This window comes from Sodiomyces alcalophilus (assembly GCF_042370955.1).
Source record: "Sodiomyces alcalophilus JCM 7366 unplaced genomic scaffold ACRALscaffold_1, whole genome shotgun sequence".
Lineage (NCBI taxonomy): Eukaryota > Fungi > Ascomycota > Sordariomycetes > Glomerellales > Plectosphaerellaceae > Sodiomyces > Sodiomyces alcalophilus.
Window position 1 is genome coordinate 363108 of NW_027263532.1, and position 17788 is coordinate 380895.

Consider the following 17788-nt stretch of genomic DNA (forward strand, 5'->3'; position numbering starts at 1 on the left):
GAAGAGGGATAGGACAGTGACATTTGGCACCGGTACAAGCGTTGGCGGGTAATGTCGGATCCTAATCAGAGAAATACAGCCCACCAGGACGGACAGGTGATTTGAAAAATAAATAAAAATAAAAATGCAACTTTTCATTGTCGGTGCGAAAGGAATTTTCTTGTTGGCGACCAAAGCTACCTAGGTAGCCAACGCAACTGACAAGCGCTGGTAGTATCGAGATGCTTACTATACGGAGTGTGAGGCAGTGGGAATGGATCTCACTTAATATGATGGCGTCAGGTCAAGTCCACTGCCTCATTGGGTCAGCGCACGATAGCCGTCTCAAAATGCGATCACAACGACGCCCCAAAGTCCACTGTTCTGTTGTGTTGGTGATTGGAATCACTTGCGTTCGCTGATCTCCTGGCGGATAAAGGGGCACATTGGCGAATCATGGGACCGGTCGCATCCCGGGCGCTAGGCCACCAATGGTCGCGAAAGACGAAATGGGGAATCTCAAACTTGAGGATCAATTGCCCAAACGAGGAGATCGAGGGTACTTGAATTCAACAGACCGCTAACAATATGCCGGACACTTAATGCCCGGGTTCTGCTGTTGAATCTACTACCCAGTGATAGAACTTCCAGTCTCGACAAGTATCTGGCCCGTGTCGTTTATTAAGGTGCACCGGACCAGGAGGTGCAACGGCCGTCGCGGAACCCCCTGCGCGTCGAGGCCAATGGGAGGAATTGAACCGTTCTAGCTCGGCTCCGCCCCTGGTCGCGACTTCCAGCCACAGCGCAGGCCAAGTGGCCCAGTGGCCGCTGATCCTTTACACACAAGTTCATGTACCTTGCCAGCCATATCGTGCGGGGATGGTACCATTGGAGCGTTGTACCGTTGCAGCGTTACTAGCGGTCTCTAGCGGTCTTTTGTGGGTCCACGACCAACATGGCCCTAGCGTTCTATTCTCCCCCCGATGGTCTTTCCCGTTCTAGCCTCGCGCGTATCGTCTCTTTTCTTCCATATCGCTACTACTTCGTGCGCTACCTCGGAGTACTACTCCTTCCTCCTCCCTCTCCTTCCTTTCTTTGTCCCCCTTTCCCTTTTCCCACGGGATCCACGACCCTCGTTATTCCCCTCCTTGTCCCGTCTTCCCCTTCGGCATCCCTCGTTCAACTTGCCGTTCGTTTTTCTTTCTCCTTTCTTTTATTCTCCCCGGGCCCTCGGGTTTTTGTCTTGCATCGGGTCGGTGCTGCATCCTTTGGCTTCTTTCGGCGGCGTCCTCGTCTTACAGCCTTGGTCTTCTCAACGACAGCTCATACTCGACATTCGCATTCGCATTCCATCGTTTTGCATATTCGAGCATCATCATTGCGGAGTTTTTATTCGTGCTGTTCTTCTCTCGTTGCTGAGACCATATGTTCTGAATTTCGCCATCTACGAAGTCCCTCGCATTTCTGATCCAGCAACAATACGCTCACTGCATCGCCGTCAATGCCACGTCCATAATCCTTAATATCAACCCTCCTCTCCCGCCCGGAGGCTGGCGCGTCTGAACACATCGCCAGATTCTAGGGCCGTATACCGCCACGCCTGGTCGCAACAGGCCAGCCTCGTCTCCTGCGTGACAAGCGGTTGAAACGGTTCTTTGGATGTCACCTATCGATTTGCCAACTATTACACACACACACACACACACACAAACCAGGAATGCACCTGGTCGCCACGCCCAATCTCCAGATTTACGTATAAACAGCCGTGATATTCCGCTGCTGTATACGCGTGTACTCATCGGGTCGGTGAACTAGGCTTGATCGTAGCGTCATGCGTGCCGCTTTGCTGCTACTGCAGCTCTCGCTCTGGGTGTCTCTCTCTCACGCCTTCTTTCCCTGGTTTCCGAAGCATCGGTGTCGCGAGGACAATATTTGCACATCCACGAAGAAGAGAGAGCAAGTTGACGGAGATGCTCGTCCCACAGAAGACACTGTTGCCGTGTCGAGAAGCGCTAGGGCCCGTACATACCCCATTCACCAGCGCACTGCTACTATTCCCGTAAGTACTGAGGCCTTCCGAACTCCCTTTTATTCGTTTTGGATTCTAATTCCCGTGGTTCAAGCAGAATCGCAGCTCAGATTCGGATTCAATAGCCCGGGAAATCGCCCGCCTCATCGCCAAATATACTGGACGCCAACCACAAGACACAGTGCCCCCGGGGCCGCAGTTGGAAAAGCGGCAAAATGTGTACCGTGTCGTCAAGCCCGTGAGCGCCACTCACTCGAACAGTGCCGGCATCTACCAAGACGGCTCGGATTTCTCTTACTTCATTCAAGCCGGCTTCGGATCGGACGGCAAGAAGATGTTCATGCTCGTCGACACGGGCGCGGCAACGACATGGGTCATGGGCTCGGACTGCACGTCTGAGGCCTGCAACCTACACGAATCCTTTGGGCCCGACGATTCAAGCACATACGAGGCCGACCCCAGCGGCTTTTCCGTCAAGTACGGCTCGGGCTCCGTCAAGGGCACAAAGGCCACCGACTCGGTCGCTGTCGCCGGCATGGTTCTAGATCGGTACAAATTCGGCGTCGTTAATCAGACATCGGACGACTTCAACCACTTTCCGTTTGACGGCATCCTCGGTCTCTCCCTGGCCAATGGCCACACCGACAACTTCCTCAAAGCCGCCATGGAAGCGGACGTGCTCGATAAGGGCCTTTTCTGTGTCTTCCTAAGCCGCTCCGGCGACGGCCCGAACACGGGCGAAATCAGCTTTGGCTCTTGCAACCCGGACAAATACACAGGCGACTTCACCTACACCGACGTCGGCTCCAGTAACGGCGATTGGGCCATCCCCTTGGACAGCCTCACGTATAACGGTAAGAAGGCTGGCGGCGAGCAGAGGCTCGCGTACATCGACACGGGCACTTCGTACGTGTTCGGACCCAAGGCGGATGTCAAGGGTTTCCACGACAACATTCCCGGCGCTTCGTCCAGCGACGGGACTACCTGGAAGGTGCCCTGCGACAGTAACAAAACCGTGGCGTATACCTTCTCCGGGGTCAGCCATAACGTCTCGTCTCGCGACTGGCTGTCGAGACCCGATAGTAACGGCGTCTGTACCAGCAATATCTACGGATACGAGGTGGTTCCGGGTGCGTGGCTCCTGGGGGATCTGTTCCTGAAGAACGTCTATGCGGCGTTTGATGCCGACAAGAACCGGATAGGTACGTGTGGGAGCTTGTGTGTTATCAACAAGTAGCGCGCGTTCTCACTGACCATTATACAGGCTTCGCCACCAGAATCCCTGTGCCGACTAATGACGACGAGAGCCCGGATGATAGCGGCAATGGGAAGGACGATGAGGACGCATCCGATTCCGGAAACACATCAGCCACTTCGCCCACGGCGGTATCCCCCAGCCGGGAGAGCTCTACTCGGAATGAGAACGGGTCGGAGCCCGCTGCTACCACTGCTTCGTCTGGGCCCATCATTCAACCTGCGCCCTCCCTACCAAGCAGCCAGCCCGAGGAGTTGGGCGGCCAAGTGACGTCGTCCTCGCCCACAGGTGAGGCTGTAGCGACTGAGACGGATCAGCCCGCGTCTGCTGGTCGAACACGGATGAAGCGGGTGCTCGGGACATCGATGTGCTTGATGGCTGCGGCTCTGGCTTGGTAGAGTTGGAGATACATTGTTCTGGGCCGGCATGGGCATGCCACGGAGTCGTCTTTTCGTAACTGCCGCACAATTCCAGGAAGGCGTCGTTACCAAAAAGATTTTCCCAGTGTGAAACAAGGCGACGCATAACTGTTTAGAGAAGGTAGATGTGCCGGATATGGACCTACGTATATGATACCCTTTGTAAGTTAAGAGAAGAGCGTGGTGGAGGTCGGCCAGTTTTGAGCTGGCAGGATACAGCCTTGCTACCTGGGTAGTTTCAAGTTGGCCTTTTTTACACGTAAATCTTGTAATCCAATACATAGGATAGTTTTCTTCGGCAGACGATACCATCTAACTTGATGGTTTTGTGTCGTGCGACTACCCAAGGTCCTAGGTGTACAAGTAATTACGGAGTATGTGTACAAGTTCTCCGTGTGAACAGAAAGGGATGAGGATAGAAAACAGGGCTTATTATTAGCATATCAAGAGCTAGGTATCTCTGCCTTGACATATACCTAGTCCGTAACCATGTGCAACTCATTTCGTGTATAATGCCGACCTTCAACGTTATATGGTAGTGGTGTACTGTTTAGTACCTTCATTCCCTTGAGCTCCAAATGGTACCGTTCCTTGGGTGGGGGTGGATACCTCCCAATGGGGCTCATCACCGCCTGGCAGAATATCGGCCCTAGCAGGCGACACCAGGTCACCACCGAATGAAAGTACTTCGCGGGTGACGTCGAGCTGGCTTCACTGACATTGTCACAACACCACTGCGATTCGAAGCTCCGTATATTGAGCAGAATGCTCAATTAACGAAACCCCCAAATTCCGACATTGCGACATCCCGACATTCCGACTCACGCTTCCCAAACCTGGCCGACACAATGCCCTCCTTACTTGTCATCATCTTTTTGCTCGAGGTCGCGATCCGTATCGTCGACACCATCGGAGCAGCAACCATCAACAACCTGGTAGGCTGCTTCACCCCGACGATCCGCTATGAGAAAGCGTATACCTTGATTATGGAACTTCCCGCTAACCAGATGACCGTTAGCTCTGGATTGTGCTGAACCACCTCCCGATCGAAACGTCGAAGCAGGCCTCTGAGCACCGGAAGCTACAAGCTGAGTTCCTGAAGGTCCGCAAGGAGCTTAACGGCACAAGCAGCCAGGACCAGTTTGCGAAATGGGCGAAGCTGCGAAGGTCTCATGATAAATTGTTGGAGCAGCTGGAAGCTAGCAGTGCGTTGATCCCTTCCCTGCTTTTGGACGAGACTTTTATTTTATTCTACTTTTCCTCTTCTGCTTTTCACATCAGCGCTGACGTTCGTCCCCTTGGATGTCAATAGAAAAATCCCTCGACGCATCGAGATCCAAGTTCGACAGCTACATCACGGCGTTCCGAATGCTCGTCACCCGAGTCCCGCAATATGCCCTGCCCTTCTGGTACGCCAAGCAGCCGATGTTCTGGCTCCCCTACGGCTGGTTCCCCTACTACGTTGAATGGATCCTTTCGTTCCCCCGAGCACCCATCGGCAGCGTCAGCATAGTGTCCTGGCAGCTGGCGTGCACGGGAATGATCGCTCTCATTAGCGACCTGGTCGGTTTCGTTGTAAAACCCATCCTCGCTGGGAAGCAGGCGAACGGGACGCCTGCGGCTTTCAAGGTACCGGCGTCTGGTGCAGCTGCACAGGAGAAAGAGAAGAGCGGGAAAGAATTGTAAATATGAGTAAATCATGTATTGCTAGGGTCTACTACAGCGAAAGAAATTGAAGCCTCTTGAGTGAGCCATTGGCATACTACGAGTCGACAAAATAGAATGTATCTCGTTGTTTTGACGCAAAGTTCTTAATCGCCGGAGCTAGAGCTTTGTAACACGACGGAGACAGACCCTTGGCAGGGTCATTTGGGGTTCTTCTTGGCGTCATATTGACTTTGATGCCCATTGAGCCTTTGCAGGCGGGCACCGAAGCTTCGAAAGCGCCGTGCTTCGGAATACAAGCAACACCACTTGGTGAGGGGGGTCGACGGCTACCTAGCAACTACAGCTTGTTGCCGCAGTAAATCGTCATCGACCGCCTAAAGGGTTGTTGACATCGTCCGTGACCAGGCCTGGCCAACGCTACCAACACTGGCAAAGTGCTCGACGGAAGCCCAGAGAACAAGGGCAGTGTTCAACGACTCGAGACCTCTCTCCAGAGTTTGTCTGGTCAAGTTGCGAATAGTGGAATGGCAATTGCCTGAGTACTTGGCCAGGTAGATAGAATGCCCAATTCTTGCCGTCCCTATTGTTCTGGTCAGAAGAAAAGATGGTGTTGTTTCTTGGAAGGGAAGAAAGAGGGAACGAAGAACAAGTCGACTAAAAATACTTCTCTTTCTTGCACCGCCATACCATTGGTGCGCCACATAGGCCAAGCTGTTGTGGCGGGACCGGATATTACTGCCTCCTATTACCGATCCGCCCCACACCAGGCGTCTCATACCTCCTGGTGGCCAAGGCTACAGACGTTGTTCCGTCCAACTTGGCTTGACGTCTTCAAGCTTCCAACTCAACCAGCTAGGCGCAGTTTCGGAGCTCCAAGACGTGTCGCCATGGCTCCAGGACAAGATACCATGGTCCGCTCTGCGGAGATGAGCATGGTGCAGCTCTATATCAGTAATGAGATAGGCAGAGAGGTGGTCACCAGCCTCGGAGAGCTAGGACTCGTGGCATTTCGAGATGTACGCGTCTCTGTCCTTGTTTCTCGAATGATCCATCGCTAACCATCGATCGCTTCCTGAACACAGCTCAACAGCGAACTCAGCGCCTTCCAACGAACTTACACCCAGGAGATTAGACGCATGGATAATGTCGAGCGTCAACTGCGTACGTCATCACGCCATTGGACGATGGGAGAATCTGGCTGACTGGACCCATACAGGATACTTCTACTCCCAAATCCAGAAGAACGATATTGCCCTGCGAAAGTTCGACGTGGACAATGAGCGACTCGCCCACCCCTCGACGTCGGAAATTGACGAACTCGCCGAGCGGTGCCAGACTCTCGAGCAACGCATCTTCCAGCTCAACGACAGCTACGAGACATTGAAGAAACGCGAGGTCGACTTGACTGAATGGCGCTGGGTCCTCCGGGAGGCAGGCGGCTTCTTCGACCGCGCCCACGAAAGTGTCATCGACGATATCCGCGCCTCCACCGATAACGACGATGCGCCTCTCCTGCAGGATCTCGAACAGCATCACGCGGCTGCCGACGTTGAGCGGTCCTTTTCCGGCGTCAATATCGGGTTCGTCGCGGGCACCATTGACCAGAGCCGCATTGGCGTATTCGAGCGCTCCTTGTGGCGCTCCCTCCGCGGTAACCTTTTCATGAACTCGGCGGAGATTCCGGAGCCTTTGGTCGATCCCTCGAACAACGAACAGGTTCACAAGACCGTCTTTGTCATCTTTGCTCATGGCAGGGAGATCTTGGCCAAGATCCGCAAGATGGCAGAAGCATTGGGGGCGAATCTGTACAGCGTCGATGAGAATAGCGATCTCCGTCGTGACCAGGTTCACGAGGTCAACGCTCGGCTCAATGACGTGCAGAGCGTCCTCCGCAATACCGAGCAGACCCTCCATGCCGAGCTGACCCAAATCTCCCAAACCCTGTCGGCTTGGATGGTCCTGATCGCCAAGGAGAAGGCCGTATACACCACTCTGAACAACTTCTCCTATGACCATACTCGTCGCACCCTGATTGCCGAAGGATGGGCCCCGACCAACGACGTCAACCGGATCCGAGCCACCTTGCAGGATGTCACGAACGCGGCTGGCCTGTCGGTGCCGTCCATCATCAACGAAATCAAGACGAACAAGACGCCTCCCACGTACATCAAGACGAACAAGTTCACCGAGGCTTTCCAGACCATTGTCAATGCGTACGGTATGTTATACGTTCAGCTATTCTCTTGTTTCTGTCGTTTGATTCTAATTATGGCCCAGGAACTCCCACTTACGGCGAGTTCAATCCTGGAATTCCCACCATCGTCTTTTTCCCCTTTCTCTTCGCCACCATGTTTGGCGACATAGGCCACGCCATAATCATGGGGCTCGCAGCACTGGCCATGATCTACTGGGAGAAGCCCCTGAAGAAGGTTACTTTCGAGCTCTTCGCCATGCTCTACTACGGCCGATACATCGCCCTCGTCATGGCCATCTTTTCCATCTTTACGGGCTTCATGTACAACGATATCTTTTCCCTGTCCATGACCCTCTGGGACAGCGCCTGGCACTGGAAAGTCCCGGATAACTACGAAGAGGGCCAGACTGTCGTAGGCGAGCTCAACGACTCGGGCTACCGCTACCCCTTCGGCCTCGACTGGATCTGGCACAGCACCGAGAACGACCTGCTGTTTACCAACAGCTATAAGATGAAGCTGTCCATCATTTTCGCCTATTTCCACATGTAGGTTATCGTGTCCATCAGATTGAACGGCACAAAGGCTAATATGACCACACAGGACGTACTCTCTCATCTTATCCTACGTCAACGCTCGGCACTTCAAGAGGCCCATCGAAATCTGGGGCAACTTTGTCCCCGGCATGATTTTCTTCCAGGCCATCTTTGGTTACCTCGTCGGCTGTATCTTCTACAAGTGGTCCGTCAATTGGAACGACCCGGCCAACCCGCGTCAACCTCCTGGTCTCCTGAACATGTTGATCTTCATGTTCCTGCAGCCCGGGACGTTGGACGTCAAGTTCTACTCGGGCCAGGCCGGTGTGCAGGTCTTCCTCCTCCTGCTCGCCGTCGCCCAGGTGCCGATCCTCTTGTTCCTGAAACCGTTCTACCTCCGCTGGGAGCACAATCAAGCCCGCGCCAAGGGTTATAGGGCCATTGGCGAGAGGTCGAGAGTCAGTGCTCTGGATGGTGACGACGGCGATGGCCGTCACAGCGTCGAGGACGAGGGCGAGGGCGTGGCTATGCTTACGCAGGACTTGCACGACGAGGAGCATAAAGAGTTTGAGTTTAGCGAAGTCTTGATCGAACAGATTATTCACACTATTGGTAAGAGGGCCCCCTTTTTTCTCTTTTTTTCTTGTTGCCTTTCTCTCTGGGCCGGTGGTCCTCGACATGAAATTTTCCTGCTAACTCTCGATCAGAGTTCTGTCTCAACTGCGTCTCGCATACGGCGTCGTACCTCCGGCTCTGGGCCCTGTCCCTTGCTCACCAGCAGCTCAGCATCGTCCTATGGAGCATGACACTCGGACCGGCTCTCGGAAAGACAGGCGTGACGGGCGTGGTGATGCTGGTCTTCTCCTTTTATTTGTGGTTTGTTTTGTCGATTGCCATCCTCGTCCTGATGGAGGGTACGAGTGCCATGTTGCACTCCCTGCGACTCTCCTGGGTCGAGTCGTTTTCCAAGTTTGCCCAGTTTGGCGGCTGGCCGTTCACTCCCTTTTCCTTTCCTTCTTTATTAGAAGAGTCGGAGGAGCTGAAGGAGTTTTTGTGTTGAGCTGCGCGGTGTCCCTTAGGCCGCAGGTTATTGCTTGGAAGAAAGCCTACCTATATATAGGCGGCAGTTTCGTTGTAGTCTAGTTTGTCTTTTCTGTAACATATCATCTACATTGTAGGATCTCTCGAATCGACAGTGTTCCAATTTATTAATACTTTCCGCGTGCCCATGTTGGGTCTTGGTGGTACAGATATATTCATGCAATGGTGGAGGAATCACTCTCAAGCTGTGCATGATTTAAATAGCCCGGTACTACCTAGAACAACAAATAAAGGGACATAGGGTTACGGTATGGTCGATACCCAGGCAATACAATGGATTCCAGGTCCCCTTGCCCGACTACCCAAGTCAGTGATGTTTCCCGGTGCGGTGATGACATCTAGAACCACCCTACCCATCTCCCTCTCCCTACAATACAAGGATAAGTAAAGAAACAGTGTTCAAGTCCCATATTCCATCTGAACAAGTGCCCATGGGGCGGCGACACCGCATCGCTTGGTCCTAACCCCACAGAGGCGCCGTAACCTCGGCGGCGCGCTCGCAGACACGACTGACTCGATCGGCAAATGCCTTGTGATTGCACTCAATCTCCAGATCCTCCAGCCAAACGGTAGCCTCCATCTTGTCCACCTTGATGCGGATGCCGGGGACGGGGATACCCATTTTGTGTAGACGGTCGAGCTCGGCGCGACGGCGGCGCTCGAGTTTCTCCTGCCTGCGCTTCTCCTTGGCTTCACCATTTAGGTCCTCAGAGGCGGGAGCGGCGTCCTGCATGGGCGTGTCTTCCTCGCCGTTCTGCTTTGCTGTGGGACCCGAGGCATCGGCTTGGTCTTTTTGTCCTCCCTCGTCCTCGTCGTCATCTTCCATGGGTGGGAGCTTGGGCTCTGCCACGGGGTTGACGTTGTCTGCGCCGAATTGAGCTTCGAGGATCATGAGGAAGCGTTCCAGGCGTTCTTCTGACGTGACGTTGGCGTGGGGGTTACGGGCGGGGACGGTGACTTCTTGCCCGGCGGAGCCTGATAGTCGAAAAAGATAGGTTAGCCTTGGTTATCCCGTATGAGGGCTGCAAGAGGAGAGAAGCTGAAGGATGGGTTAAGTTGCCGGAAACATACGTTTTACTGCCGCGGGACTGCTCTCTACAGAGTAGAGACAGGTCAAGACGGCATCAGCAATGCTGTCGTTGAGGAGGTTGCCCTCCCACTCGAGCTCGACTTCTCCGTCGCTACGATAGCGGAAGGTGATACAGCCCATGACAAGATACGCCGCGACGAGGCTGGCGAGTTCTTCGTCGGCATCTTCCTCTTGCTTGCTCGTCTCGACGCCGTCGCCGTTCTCTTCCTGCTTGGCATTCGCTGCAGCATCGTGCTCGCCTCCGTCAGAGGCGGCTCCGTTGGTGCTTCCGCGTTTGTTCTTGTGCATCTCGGGCAGCTCCTCCACAGTGCCGAAGACGCCCTCGAGACCCCAGCGTATCAAGTCAATACCGGCGGCGGTGAACTTGAGGTTCTTCTTGCAGACGATAGTGGTGGTGTTGAGGCCGGCGTACTCGCGGAGGTCCTCGGGCGCCATGAGGGAGAGCTTGAAGTCGTTCTGGACGAGAACGCCGGTGACGAGTTGCGGGTTCTGGCTCCTGTCGGAGGTGACCTTGGTCGGAGGCGGTATGGTGGCCAGTTTGCCGACGACTTTGGCCGTCTTGTCTTGCTTGAAAGGGATGCGGAGTTCTTCGCAGTTCTTCGGGCTGAAGATCTTGGTCTTGACGGATTTGCCTGCGTTGAGCGAGAGTAGCTTCGACTTGAGGCGCATCATGTTGTGCTGCTCGCCGTGGACAAGAATCTGAAGTCAAAAGGCAAGCGCCGTGGTCAGTGACTGCCATCTTCTATCTGGCCGTGCCCAGAAACCACATAACCACAAGGCGAAGGGAGGAAGGTTACGTACCACGACAGGAGCCGCCACTTCTTCGATAAACTCGCGGTTTTCGGTGCCGTCCACATGAGCGGCAAACGAGTACTCCTGGACGCTACACCTCCGGGGGATCAGGACCTTCTCGCTTTCTCCGCCGGGTCCCCGGCGAGCACTCGCGGTTGTTCTATTCATGATGGCCTGGATCTGGTCCGGCTCCTGCATGATCTGCTTGGCCATGGTCCCTTCGACGCTGTAGCCGGTGATGATGACTCCGTTCTTGTCGTTGGGCGCCCACCTCTCGAGGAGCTCCCGGCTCACGCCGTTCTGCAACATACCAGGGCTAGCAAGCATGACGCAGCCGCCGAGGTCATCAAAGCGATCCAGGTTTTTAAGGGACCGGATGAATTTGAAATCCCAGGGACCTCCTTTGCCGCTGACGTCCCCGGAAGCCTCGGCCTCGGCCATCCGCTCGACAAACAGACGTTTGATGTTGTCATTCATGGCGCCCACGTAGGTCTGATACACCACCATACATTTCCGGGCGAGGTTGCTGGCGTAGTAGATGGGGTATTTCTGGTAGTCTGGATGCTTACTCCAGTACTCGTCGAGGATGAGCAGCAGCTCCTGCGCCCGGCCGAGGGCGAAGACGGGCATCAGGACCCGGCCTCCGCGGTTCAGGATGCTGGTGATGGACTTCATGAGCGCCTGCTCTCGCTCGAGCCTTGGCACGTGGGAGGCAATGCCGTAGGTGGATTCGGTGATGAGCACGTCGATCTTGACGCCCTTGGGAACCTCGGCCGACACGAGATGACGATCCTGTTCCCTGGAGTAGTCACCAGTGAAGAAGATCTTGAGGCCTGCGATTTCGATGAGGAACATGGCCGCGCCGAGGACGTGGCCGGCCGGATAAGGGGTGATACGGATGGAGGAGATGGTATGGGTGGTGTGGTAATCGATGGCCTCGATCATGGGGAAAGTGTTGAGATGGTCTTCCTCGGTGTAAACAGGCTGTGACGTCGGATTCGACGAGCTGTTCCCGACTCGTACACTGTCCTGGATAAGCCACTTGTAAATGGCCTTGGTCGGATGGGTCATGAAGACGCGGCCCCTGAAGTTGGTCTTTGCTAGGACATAGGGCAGGGATGCGGCGTGGTCGACATGAAAGCTATTCGTTCCCATCAGCGTCTTGCCTACGAGTCTCATCGATACGAACATGATACTTTGACGAGGAAAATCAAAAGGGGGAAAACCCATGACCATGTTGCATCACAACAAAGAACAGGATGGGCAGGGAAGGCAACGACGGCTGTGAGGTGGAATATCTTTGTTTTGTTTTGTCTTTTTGTTTTTTTTCCTTGGTTTTTCTTCAATACAAGACGAGAGAGATAGTAGCAGCTGGAGGGGAGTTTGATACGGCACATCGTGTAGCCATTCTCCAAGTCAAGCCCTGACACCACCAATATTTGCGCCCAGCTGCCGTCGCAACTGCGCCTTATGCCCTGTAGGATGATGGGATGCCAACACGGAAAGGGGGAGCGGGAGGGGGACCGGCTTACTGGCTGATTAGGAGGACGTCAACGGTACTCAAATCGAAGTCGTCGAAAAAAGGTAGGGCCGCGAGGCCATCGTAGGCTGGGTGTTGACCGGCATCAAGCTGTGGTAATTCCCATACATCAGTACCATTGCTTCCTGCGTGGGGACCTGCGGGTTTCCGACGTACCATGACGGTCTTGCCCTTGTATTGGATGATGTGACACGACCTGCCAACCTCGTTTCCGCCACCGAGACAGAGAAACATGAGCTCATCCGAGGGGTCGACAGGCTCTTCATCAGCTGGGTTAGCTGCCATGGCGGCAGCTTTCCTCTTGGACGCCATGTTGTGATGTCGGACAGTAGGGATATAGAGAGAGAGACGAGAGGAACGCGAATGGTGCGGTGTGGTGAGTAGGCCGAAGGGAGTGAAAGAATCGTATAATGATCGTATGCGCCAAAGCTGGCCCAGTCCTAACTGGCCTCGTTAGCGCATTGGCCAGAGAAGAGTCCCAGGCTTTCCGTATTGGACAATCTGAGGGGTTTCGGCAATAAGGTGATAGTGGTGACGTCTAAAGAACGCGTCAAGGCCAACGAGAAACAGTAAGACAGATTGAAGATGGATGTGACAAGGCTTAGAGACCAGGCCAGCCGCGAAGTTATCAGTAGGAAGGAGCAACAGCCGTTGGAAGGCTACTAACCAAATTTGTAAGCTCCCCATTTGTGCCCATGTGTCCAATGAGACAACCGGATTCAGGGGGGAAAGCGGGGAATAAGGAGTGCTTGTCATCAAGTCATAGGAGCAAGGCTGAAGATCACGTGACTTTAAAGCTACGCGAATCCGGGAAAGCGTTTTCGCCGAGGACATTCCCATCTTCCCATCTTCCTATTCCCCATCCGCGCCTCACCAGGTCGTCGACTCATCGCTCATTTCCTACAGCCTCGCCAACCTGTCGTGCATCGCCTCCGACATCAAAAATACGCGTCGCCTGGTTTGTCGGCTCGGCCTGTGCTTTGGATCCGACTTTCCGTTTCCTTTCCTCTTTACTCGCCATCACCAGGGAAAACACTGCAAGAACTGCCTCCTTCCGACGGATGACTGCTGCGGTTGCGCCAGTCGTGTCAGGCTTGCGTGCCTGCTGAGGTGCCTTGGAGCTCTTCCCCCCCCTGCCGGTCCTCAGTTTTCTCCCTTCGTCGCCTTCTTCTTTTCTAGCCGTCTCGAACTTTTCGCGAAATTATTCACAGCAATGGCCCAATCTCAGCCGCAGATGCCGCAGAGGCATCTCTCGCCTCCCCAATCCTCCCCTTCTCCCGCGCCGAATCAGCAAGGGTTTGCTCTTCCTCCGACCAAGCGCCCTCGCCTATCGCCCGCACCGCCGTCCCAGCCTCAATCCCCATACACGGGATCACCTTATGCTATCAGCCCCAGTGTTCCCATCGCCCCTTCCAACGTCGGGACGTCGACCGCATCGCCCACCTTGCCGGGCGTTCAAGCCCCGACCGGCCAATACCCGGCTGCCTACACGACGCCATATACCAACGGCAACACCACTCCGCACCTTGCCCTGCCCGAGAACAGGGCGACCCCTCCACCGCCGCCCCTGCCTACCTCGACGCCCCAACCTCAATCAATAGCAGCGCCTCTTCCTGGCCATCCGCCTGGCCCTCTGACCGCCCCTGCGTTGCCATACACGAATGCGACTTTTGGCCCCGCGATTCCCACCATCGCCACCCCTCCACCTCAATATCAGCAACTGCAGCCGGTACAGCCGATGCAACCACAATCGGCAGCGCAAGGCGCCATGGGCCCACCGTCCAAACCACCAGAACGAACGCAGAAGGAATACGAGTACGATGTTACCGATTCGCTCGCCGGAACTGGAATCGATTTACGCGCCGAGGAGCAGTTTCTCTCGGAGCTCTACGCCGTAGACCCGACCGTTCCCGAGTCCAGGACCGGCTTCGCCATCCATCCGCCAGGGAACAGGGCGTCCTTCTACGGCGCCGGCTCTGCCAACCAGCCCGCGCAACCGATCGACGGCAAGTCCCAAAACCAAGTCATAGCCGAGACGGCCGAAAAGGCGTGGCAGGAGTCGGCGAGGCGGCTCGCGGCTAGTAGAGCCGTTGAGCTCAAGAACGCGTTTCTGAACGTGCCCATCGTCCAGGCCAGGGCCGAGGCAGTCGCGAAGGAATACGGGCTTGGCCTGAATTGGGATATGAAGGCCAACCAGGGGATGGGCCGCATGAAGATCATGGAAGAGAACCCCAGGCCGGTCAAGGTCAGCACGAGGATAGGTCCCGACGGGGCTCTCATCAGGACGACGGGCACATGGATTCCGCAGGATGCCTACCTCGCGGACCAGCTGGCGCTTCTCTCCATAGCGACGAAGCAGCGGCTGCGCACCCTGATGGAGGATTCGGACCGTATCGCCGTCACCCGTCAGACGTCATCACACGGCGAGGTGCCGGAGCATTGGAAGGTGGCCGCCGCTCCGCTCAAGCCCGTCATTCCCGGCAGCGAGGCAGCCACCGAGGCTCCAAGGACGGGGGAAGAGAGCGCCGTCAGCCCTCGCACTACAAACCCGTTGAAACGTGAGTCGAGTCATTTTTATATTTGTATTTTTTTCATTCTTTACCTTCCTTTTTGCTGACGAAGATTCATTACACAGGTCCTCATGACGACAAGGCAAATCCAGGCGCCTCCGGACCCCGAACCAAGGCACTCAAAGGAGCCAATACTACACCCATTACGATGAGCGCAATGATGCGAGAGATAGCGAGGGCAGAAAGAGAACGGGAGGAAGCAAGACTTCGGCGGCGCAATGCGCGCAAGGAAGGCACGGCAGAGGGCGGATCGACCACCTCCCGCGCCGGGTCCGCCGCACCCGGCACCCCCGCAAGCACGGCGGGCGATGGCGAGAAGACCATTACCAAGAAAGAACAGAAGCGACTGGACGCGATGAAGAAAGCGGAGGCGAGCAGCCACGCCAACCAGAACCTCACCAGTCGAGAGTTCCTGGGCATGACGCGACCGGGTGGGCTCTTCGGCAAGAAGGGCGGCAAGTCCTACTCGTGGATGACGGGCGGCGGCAGCGGGGCATCGACGCCCAAGGGCGGCCTGCCGGGCAAGGGAGGAACGCCTTCGGCCAACTCGCCGGCTCCGGGCCCGGCGGCTTTGACGGCCGACGGCAGTTCGCATCGTCGTCCGGGCGCGTGGCGCGAGGATAAGGAGAAGGGCAAAGACATCCAGCTGCGAGACTGGGTGGCTGCCCTGGAAGCCGACGGGCTGGAGGTTGAGGCGCTGCAGCGGGCCTATATGAAGTTGGACACGGCCTGGCCGAAGCAGTAGGCTCGCCGAGAGTCGGGGAGTAACCCATGACGTGAAATGTCGTCGCTGCACTTCTTTACATCCACCATTTAACTAATCATGTTGGGCCGGTCATCTCGGCCATTTTCTCAACCCAAGCAGAAAGACGGAGAGAAGAAACTCGGAGGGTTTCCCGTGGGGTCAAGCTCAAGCCACGGCCACAAATTGGGCCAGAGCTTCCCATTCTTAGTTGGCTGAGCTTCAGAGGGAGAAGAAATACCTAATCATGCCAGTTCTCCGAACGCGTATCGAAACGCTTTTACTGTCTTTTTCTTTGTTGTTGCTGCTCTACTCTTCAATTGTACCATTGGTTTCAGCAAGGCGTTCGCTACGGGCATGGGCTCATCCTGAATTGGGGGGGTTGCTAAGGAAGCAAAGGCTCACACTTGGAACTGGTCGGACGGCAGTGGATGCACCGACTTTGTTTCTTCTGGAAAAAGAAAAAAGCATGATTTTTCTGGTATCCTTCTTTATTTTTTGTTGTTTCTTATTTTGTTTTTTTAACCTACCTAACCTAATAGTTTCCCACTTGGCCAGACACAAAGAGCAGGAGAAGCAAAATCATCATCGAGGGCAAAAGTTCCCCCAGGGAGCTCCAGGCCGGTCCGGGGTGGAAACGTTTGGTTCGGTGTAAGGAGAGAAAGATTGCAGGACAAGAGACGCGCTGACCAGTCTTCTGGCTCGATTCGGCGCATGGGGCCTATGAGAAAGGATTAGTAGCAGGACCAAACAATATAATTTCACAAGACCAAGGGCATGTCTGTTCCACCTCTACTCCCAACGGAGTGTCTGCTCAACTAACGACGAAGCAAGGCATCGTGAGTCGGTACAGGTGACATGAACTCCGCCAAGAAAAGAAGCCGCGAGTAATTGGCTCGGTCTTGGTCGACGATGATCGTCTTCAATGGCCAATCGACGGCGTTGTCGCAAGCGGTGGGTGTTGCTAAATTGCTCTCATCTTCTCACATCGATGCTAGCGAGGACGATGATGGGGTAGGCATTGGTGCAAAGCCGATCCTTCACCGCTGATCGACGACCAAGCCGGACGCTAAGTTGGGGCCACGGCCGGGGAAAAAGCAACGGTGGGTTGGTGATCTCGTCTGTTCATTTCCCGGGGTCCCCGGCCTCTTGGGCAATGATAGGGGTCATCACACCGTCCTGAGCCTGGGGGAAAGAAAGCCCGGGGGATGAAGGGTCAGTGGTGTTGTTGCTGGTTCGCCTTCATGCTTGGGATGTCGAACATACTAATCCCTAGAGGGGAGAGAAGAGATTCGTTTGGATGGCTCCCCTTGTCACTTCGGCAGTTGGACAAGTTTGTCGTTGGCGGAGTTGGTTTCAATGCCAAGGAAGGATATCTGGGATATCCTTGACGTACGGTAGGGACGGGCGATCATCTATCTAACCAAGACTTTTGCAGATGAGAGCCCCGTGTGACGAGCCCTTCGCCATAGGCTATTCGGGCGTTGGCGTCTACATATGCGCATCGTGTCTCTGATCGGGAGTTGTCCACATATGTATTCTCGGGGCTGCTGCAGTTTTGTAAGTATTTGTTTTTCTCCGCTTCCTCATGCTCGTCTCAGTCAAGATGTCCCAAGAATTCGAGAGGCGGTATCTGCTCGACGGAAGACCTACCGAGACACAAGATGTGTGGTCTTCAAACACAGTTTCCAAGCTGAATTGTTCCTTCGTGAAACTGGCGAGCGGATTTCACTCTTCCTCCAGGCCCATCTTCGCCATCTCAGCCGGATTTTCTCAGCTGAGACATAACTAGCCACAAGGGCCATCGTGTCAAAGAGATCTAAGACAACGTATTTCACCATCACAGAGGGCAAGGGCCCAACCTGCACGGTTCAT

General features: G+C 55.0%; 6 protein-coding genes across 6 annotated transcripts; 4 read left to right on the forward strand and 2 right to left on the reverse strand.

Annotated features, from left to right (window-relative positions):
* Window positions 1-1079: 1079 nt before the first annotated feature.
* Window positions 1080-4116, forward strand: ACRALDRAFT_2030688 (uncharacterized protein). The gene is made up of 3 exons (XM_071020671.1): window positions 1080-2038; window positions 2106-3210; window positions 3273-4116. The coding sequence occupies exons 1-3, from the start codon at window positions 1811-1813 to the stop codon at window positions 3659-3661; spliced, it is 1722 nt and encodes a 573-aa protein (XP_070878405.1). The 5' UTR covers window positions 1080-1810; the 3' UTR covers window positions 3662-4116.
* A 414-nt stretch (window positions 4117-4530) lies between these two features.
* Window positions 4531-5350, forward strand: ACRALDRAFT_2077761 (uncharacterized protein; the record flags this gene model as incomplete). Its single annotated transcript, XM_071022314.1, has 3 exons — window positions 4531-4617; window positions 4701-4887; window positions 4995-5350. Coding segments are annotated over 3 exons (630 nt in total), but the record flags the coding sequence as incomplete, so codon positions are not given.
* Window positions 5351-6137: 787 nt separating this feature from the next.
* On the forward strand, window positions 6138-9285 carry ACRALDRAFT_1047240 (uncharacterized protein). The gene is made up of 6 exons (XM_071015490.1): window positions 6138-6366; window positions 6433-6511; window positions 6567-7568; window positions 7628-8090; window positions 8146-8690; window positions 8786-9285. Exons 1-6 carry the CDS (start codon window positions 6238-6240, stop codon window positions 9136-9138), a joined length of 2571 nt encoding a protein of 856 aa, XP_070878407.1. The 5' UTR covers window positions 6138-6237; the 3' UTR covers window positions 9139-9285.
* Window positions 9280-13213, reverse strand: ACRALDRAFT_1060545 (uncharacterized protein). The gene is made up of 5 exons (XM_071016251.1): window positions 12758-13213; window positions 12594-12691; window positions 11071-12202; window positions 10251-10968; window positions 9280-10154 (listed from the first exon to the last, which is right to left on the reverse strand). The coding sequence occupies exons 1-5, from the start codon at window positions 12911-12913 to the stop codon at window positions 9640-9642; spliced, it is 2619 nt and encodes an 872-aa protein (XP_070878408.1). The 5' UTR covers window positions 12914-13213; the 3' UTR covers window positions 9280-9639.
* Window positions 13214-13566: 353 nt separating this feature from the next.
* On the forward strand, window positions 13567-16702 carry ACRALDRAFT_1074298 (uncharacterized protein). The gene is made up of 2 exons (XM_071018228.1): window positions 13567-15159; window positions 15237-16702. The coding sequence occupies exons 1-2, from the start codon at window positions 13815-13817 to the stop codon at window positions 15914-15916; spliced, it is 2025 nt and encodes a 674-aa protein (XP_070878409.1). The 5' UTR covers window positions 13567-13814; the 3' UTR covers window positions 15917-16702.
* Window positions 15993-17788, reverse strand: ACRALDRAFT_206454 (uncharacterized protein; the record flags this gene model as incomplete). Its single annotated transcript, XM_071022041.1, has 13 exons — window positions 15993-16154; window positions 16240-16281; window positions 16321-16364; window positions 16464-16634; window positions 16679-16705; window positions 16740-16887; window positions 16919-17034; window positions 17089-17153; window positions 17231-17299; window positions 17344-17509; window positions 17575-17606; window positions 17646-17685; window positions 17752-17788. 13 exons carry the CDS (start codon window positions 17786-17788, stop codon window positions 15993-15995), a joined length of 1119 nt encoding a protein of 372 aa, XP_070878410.1.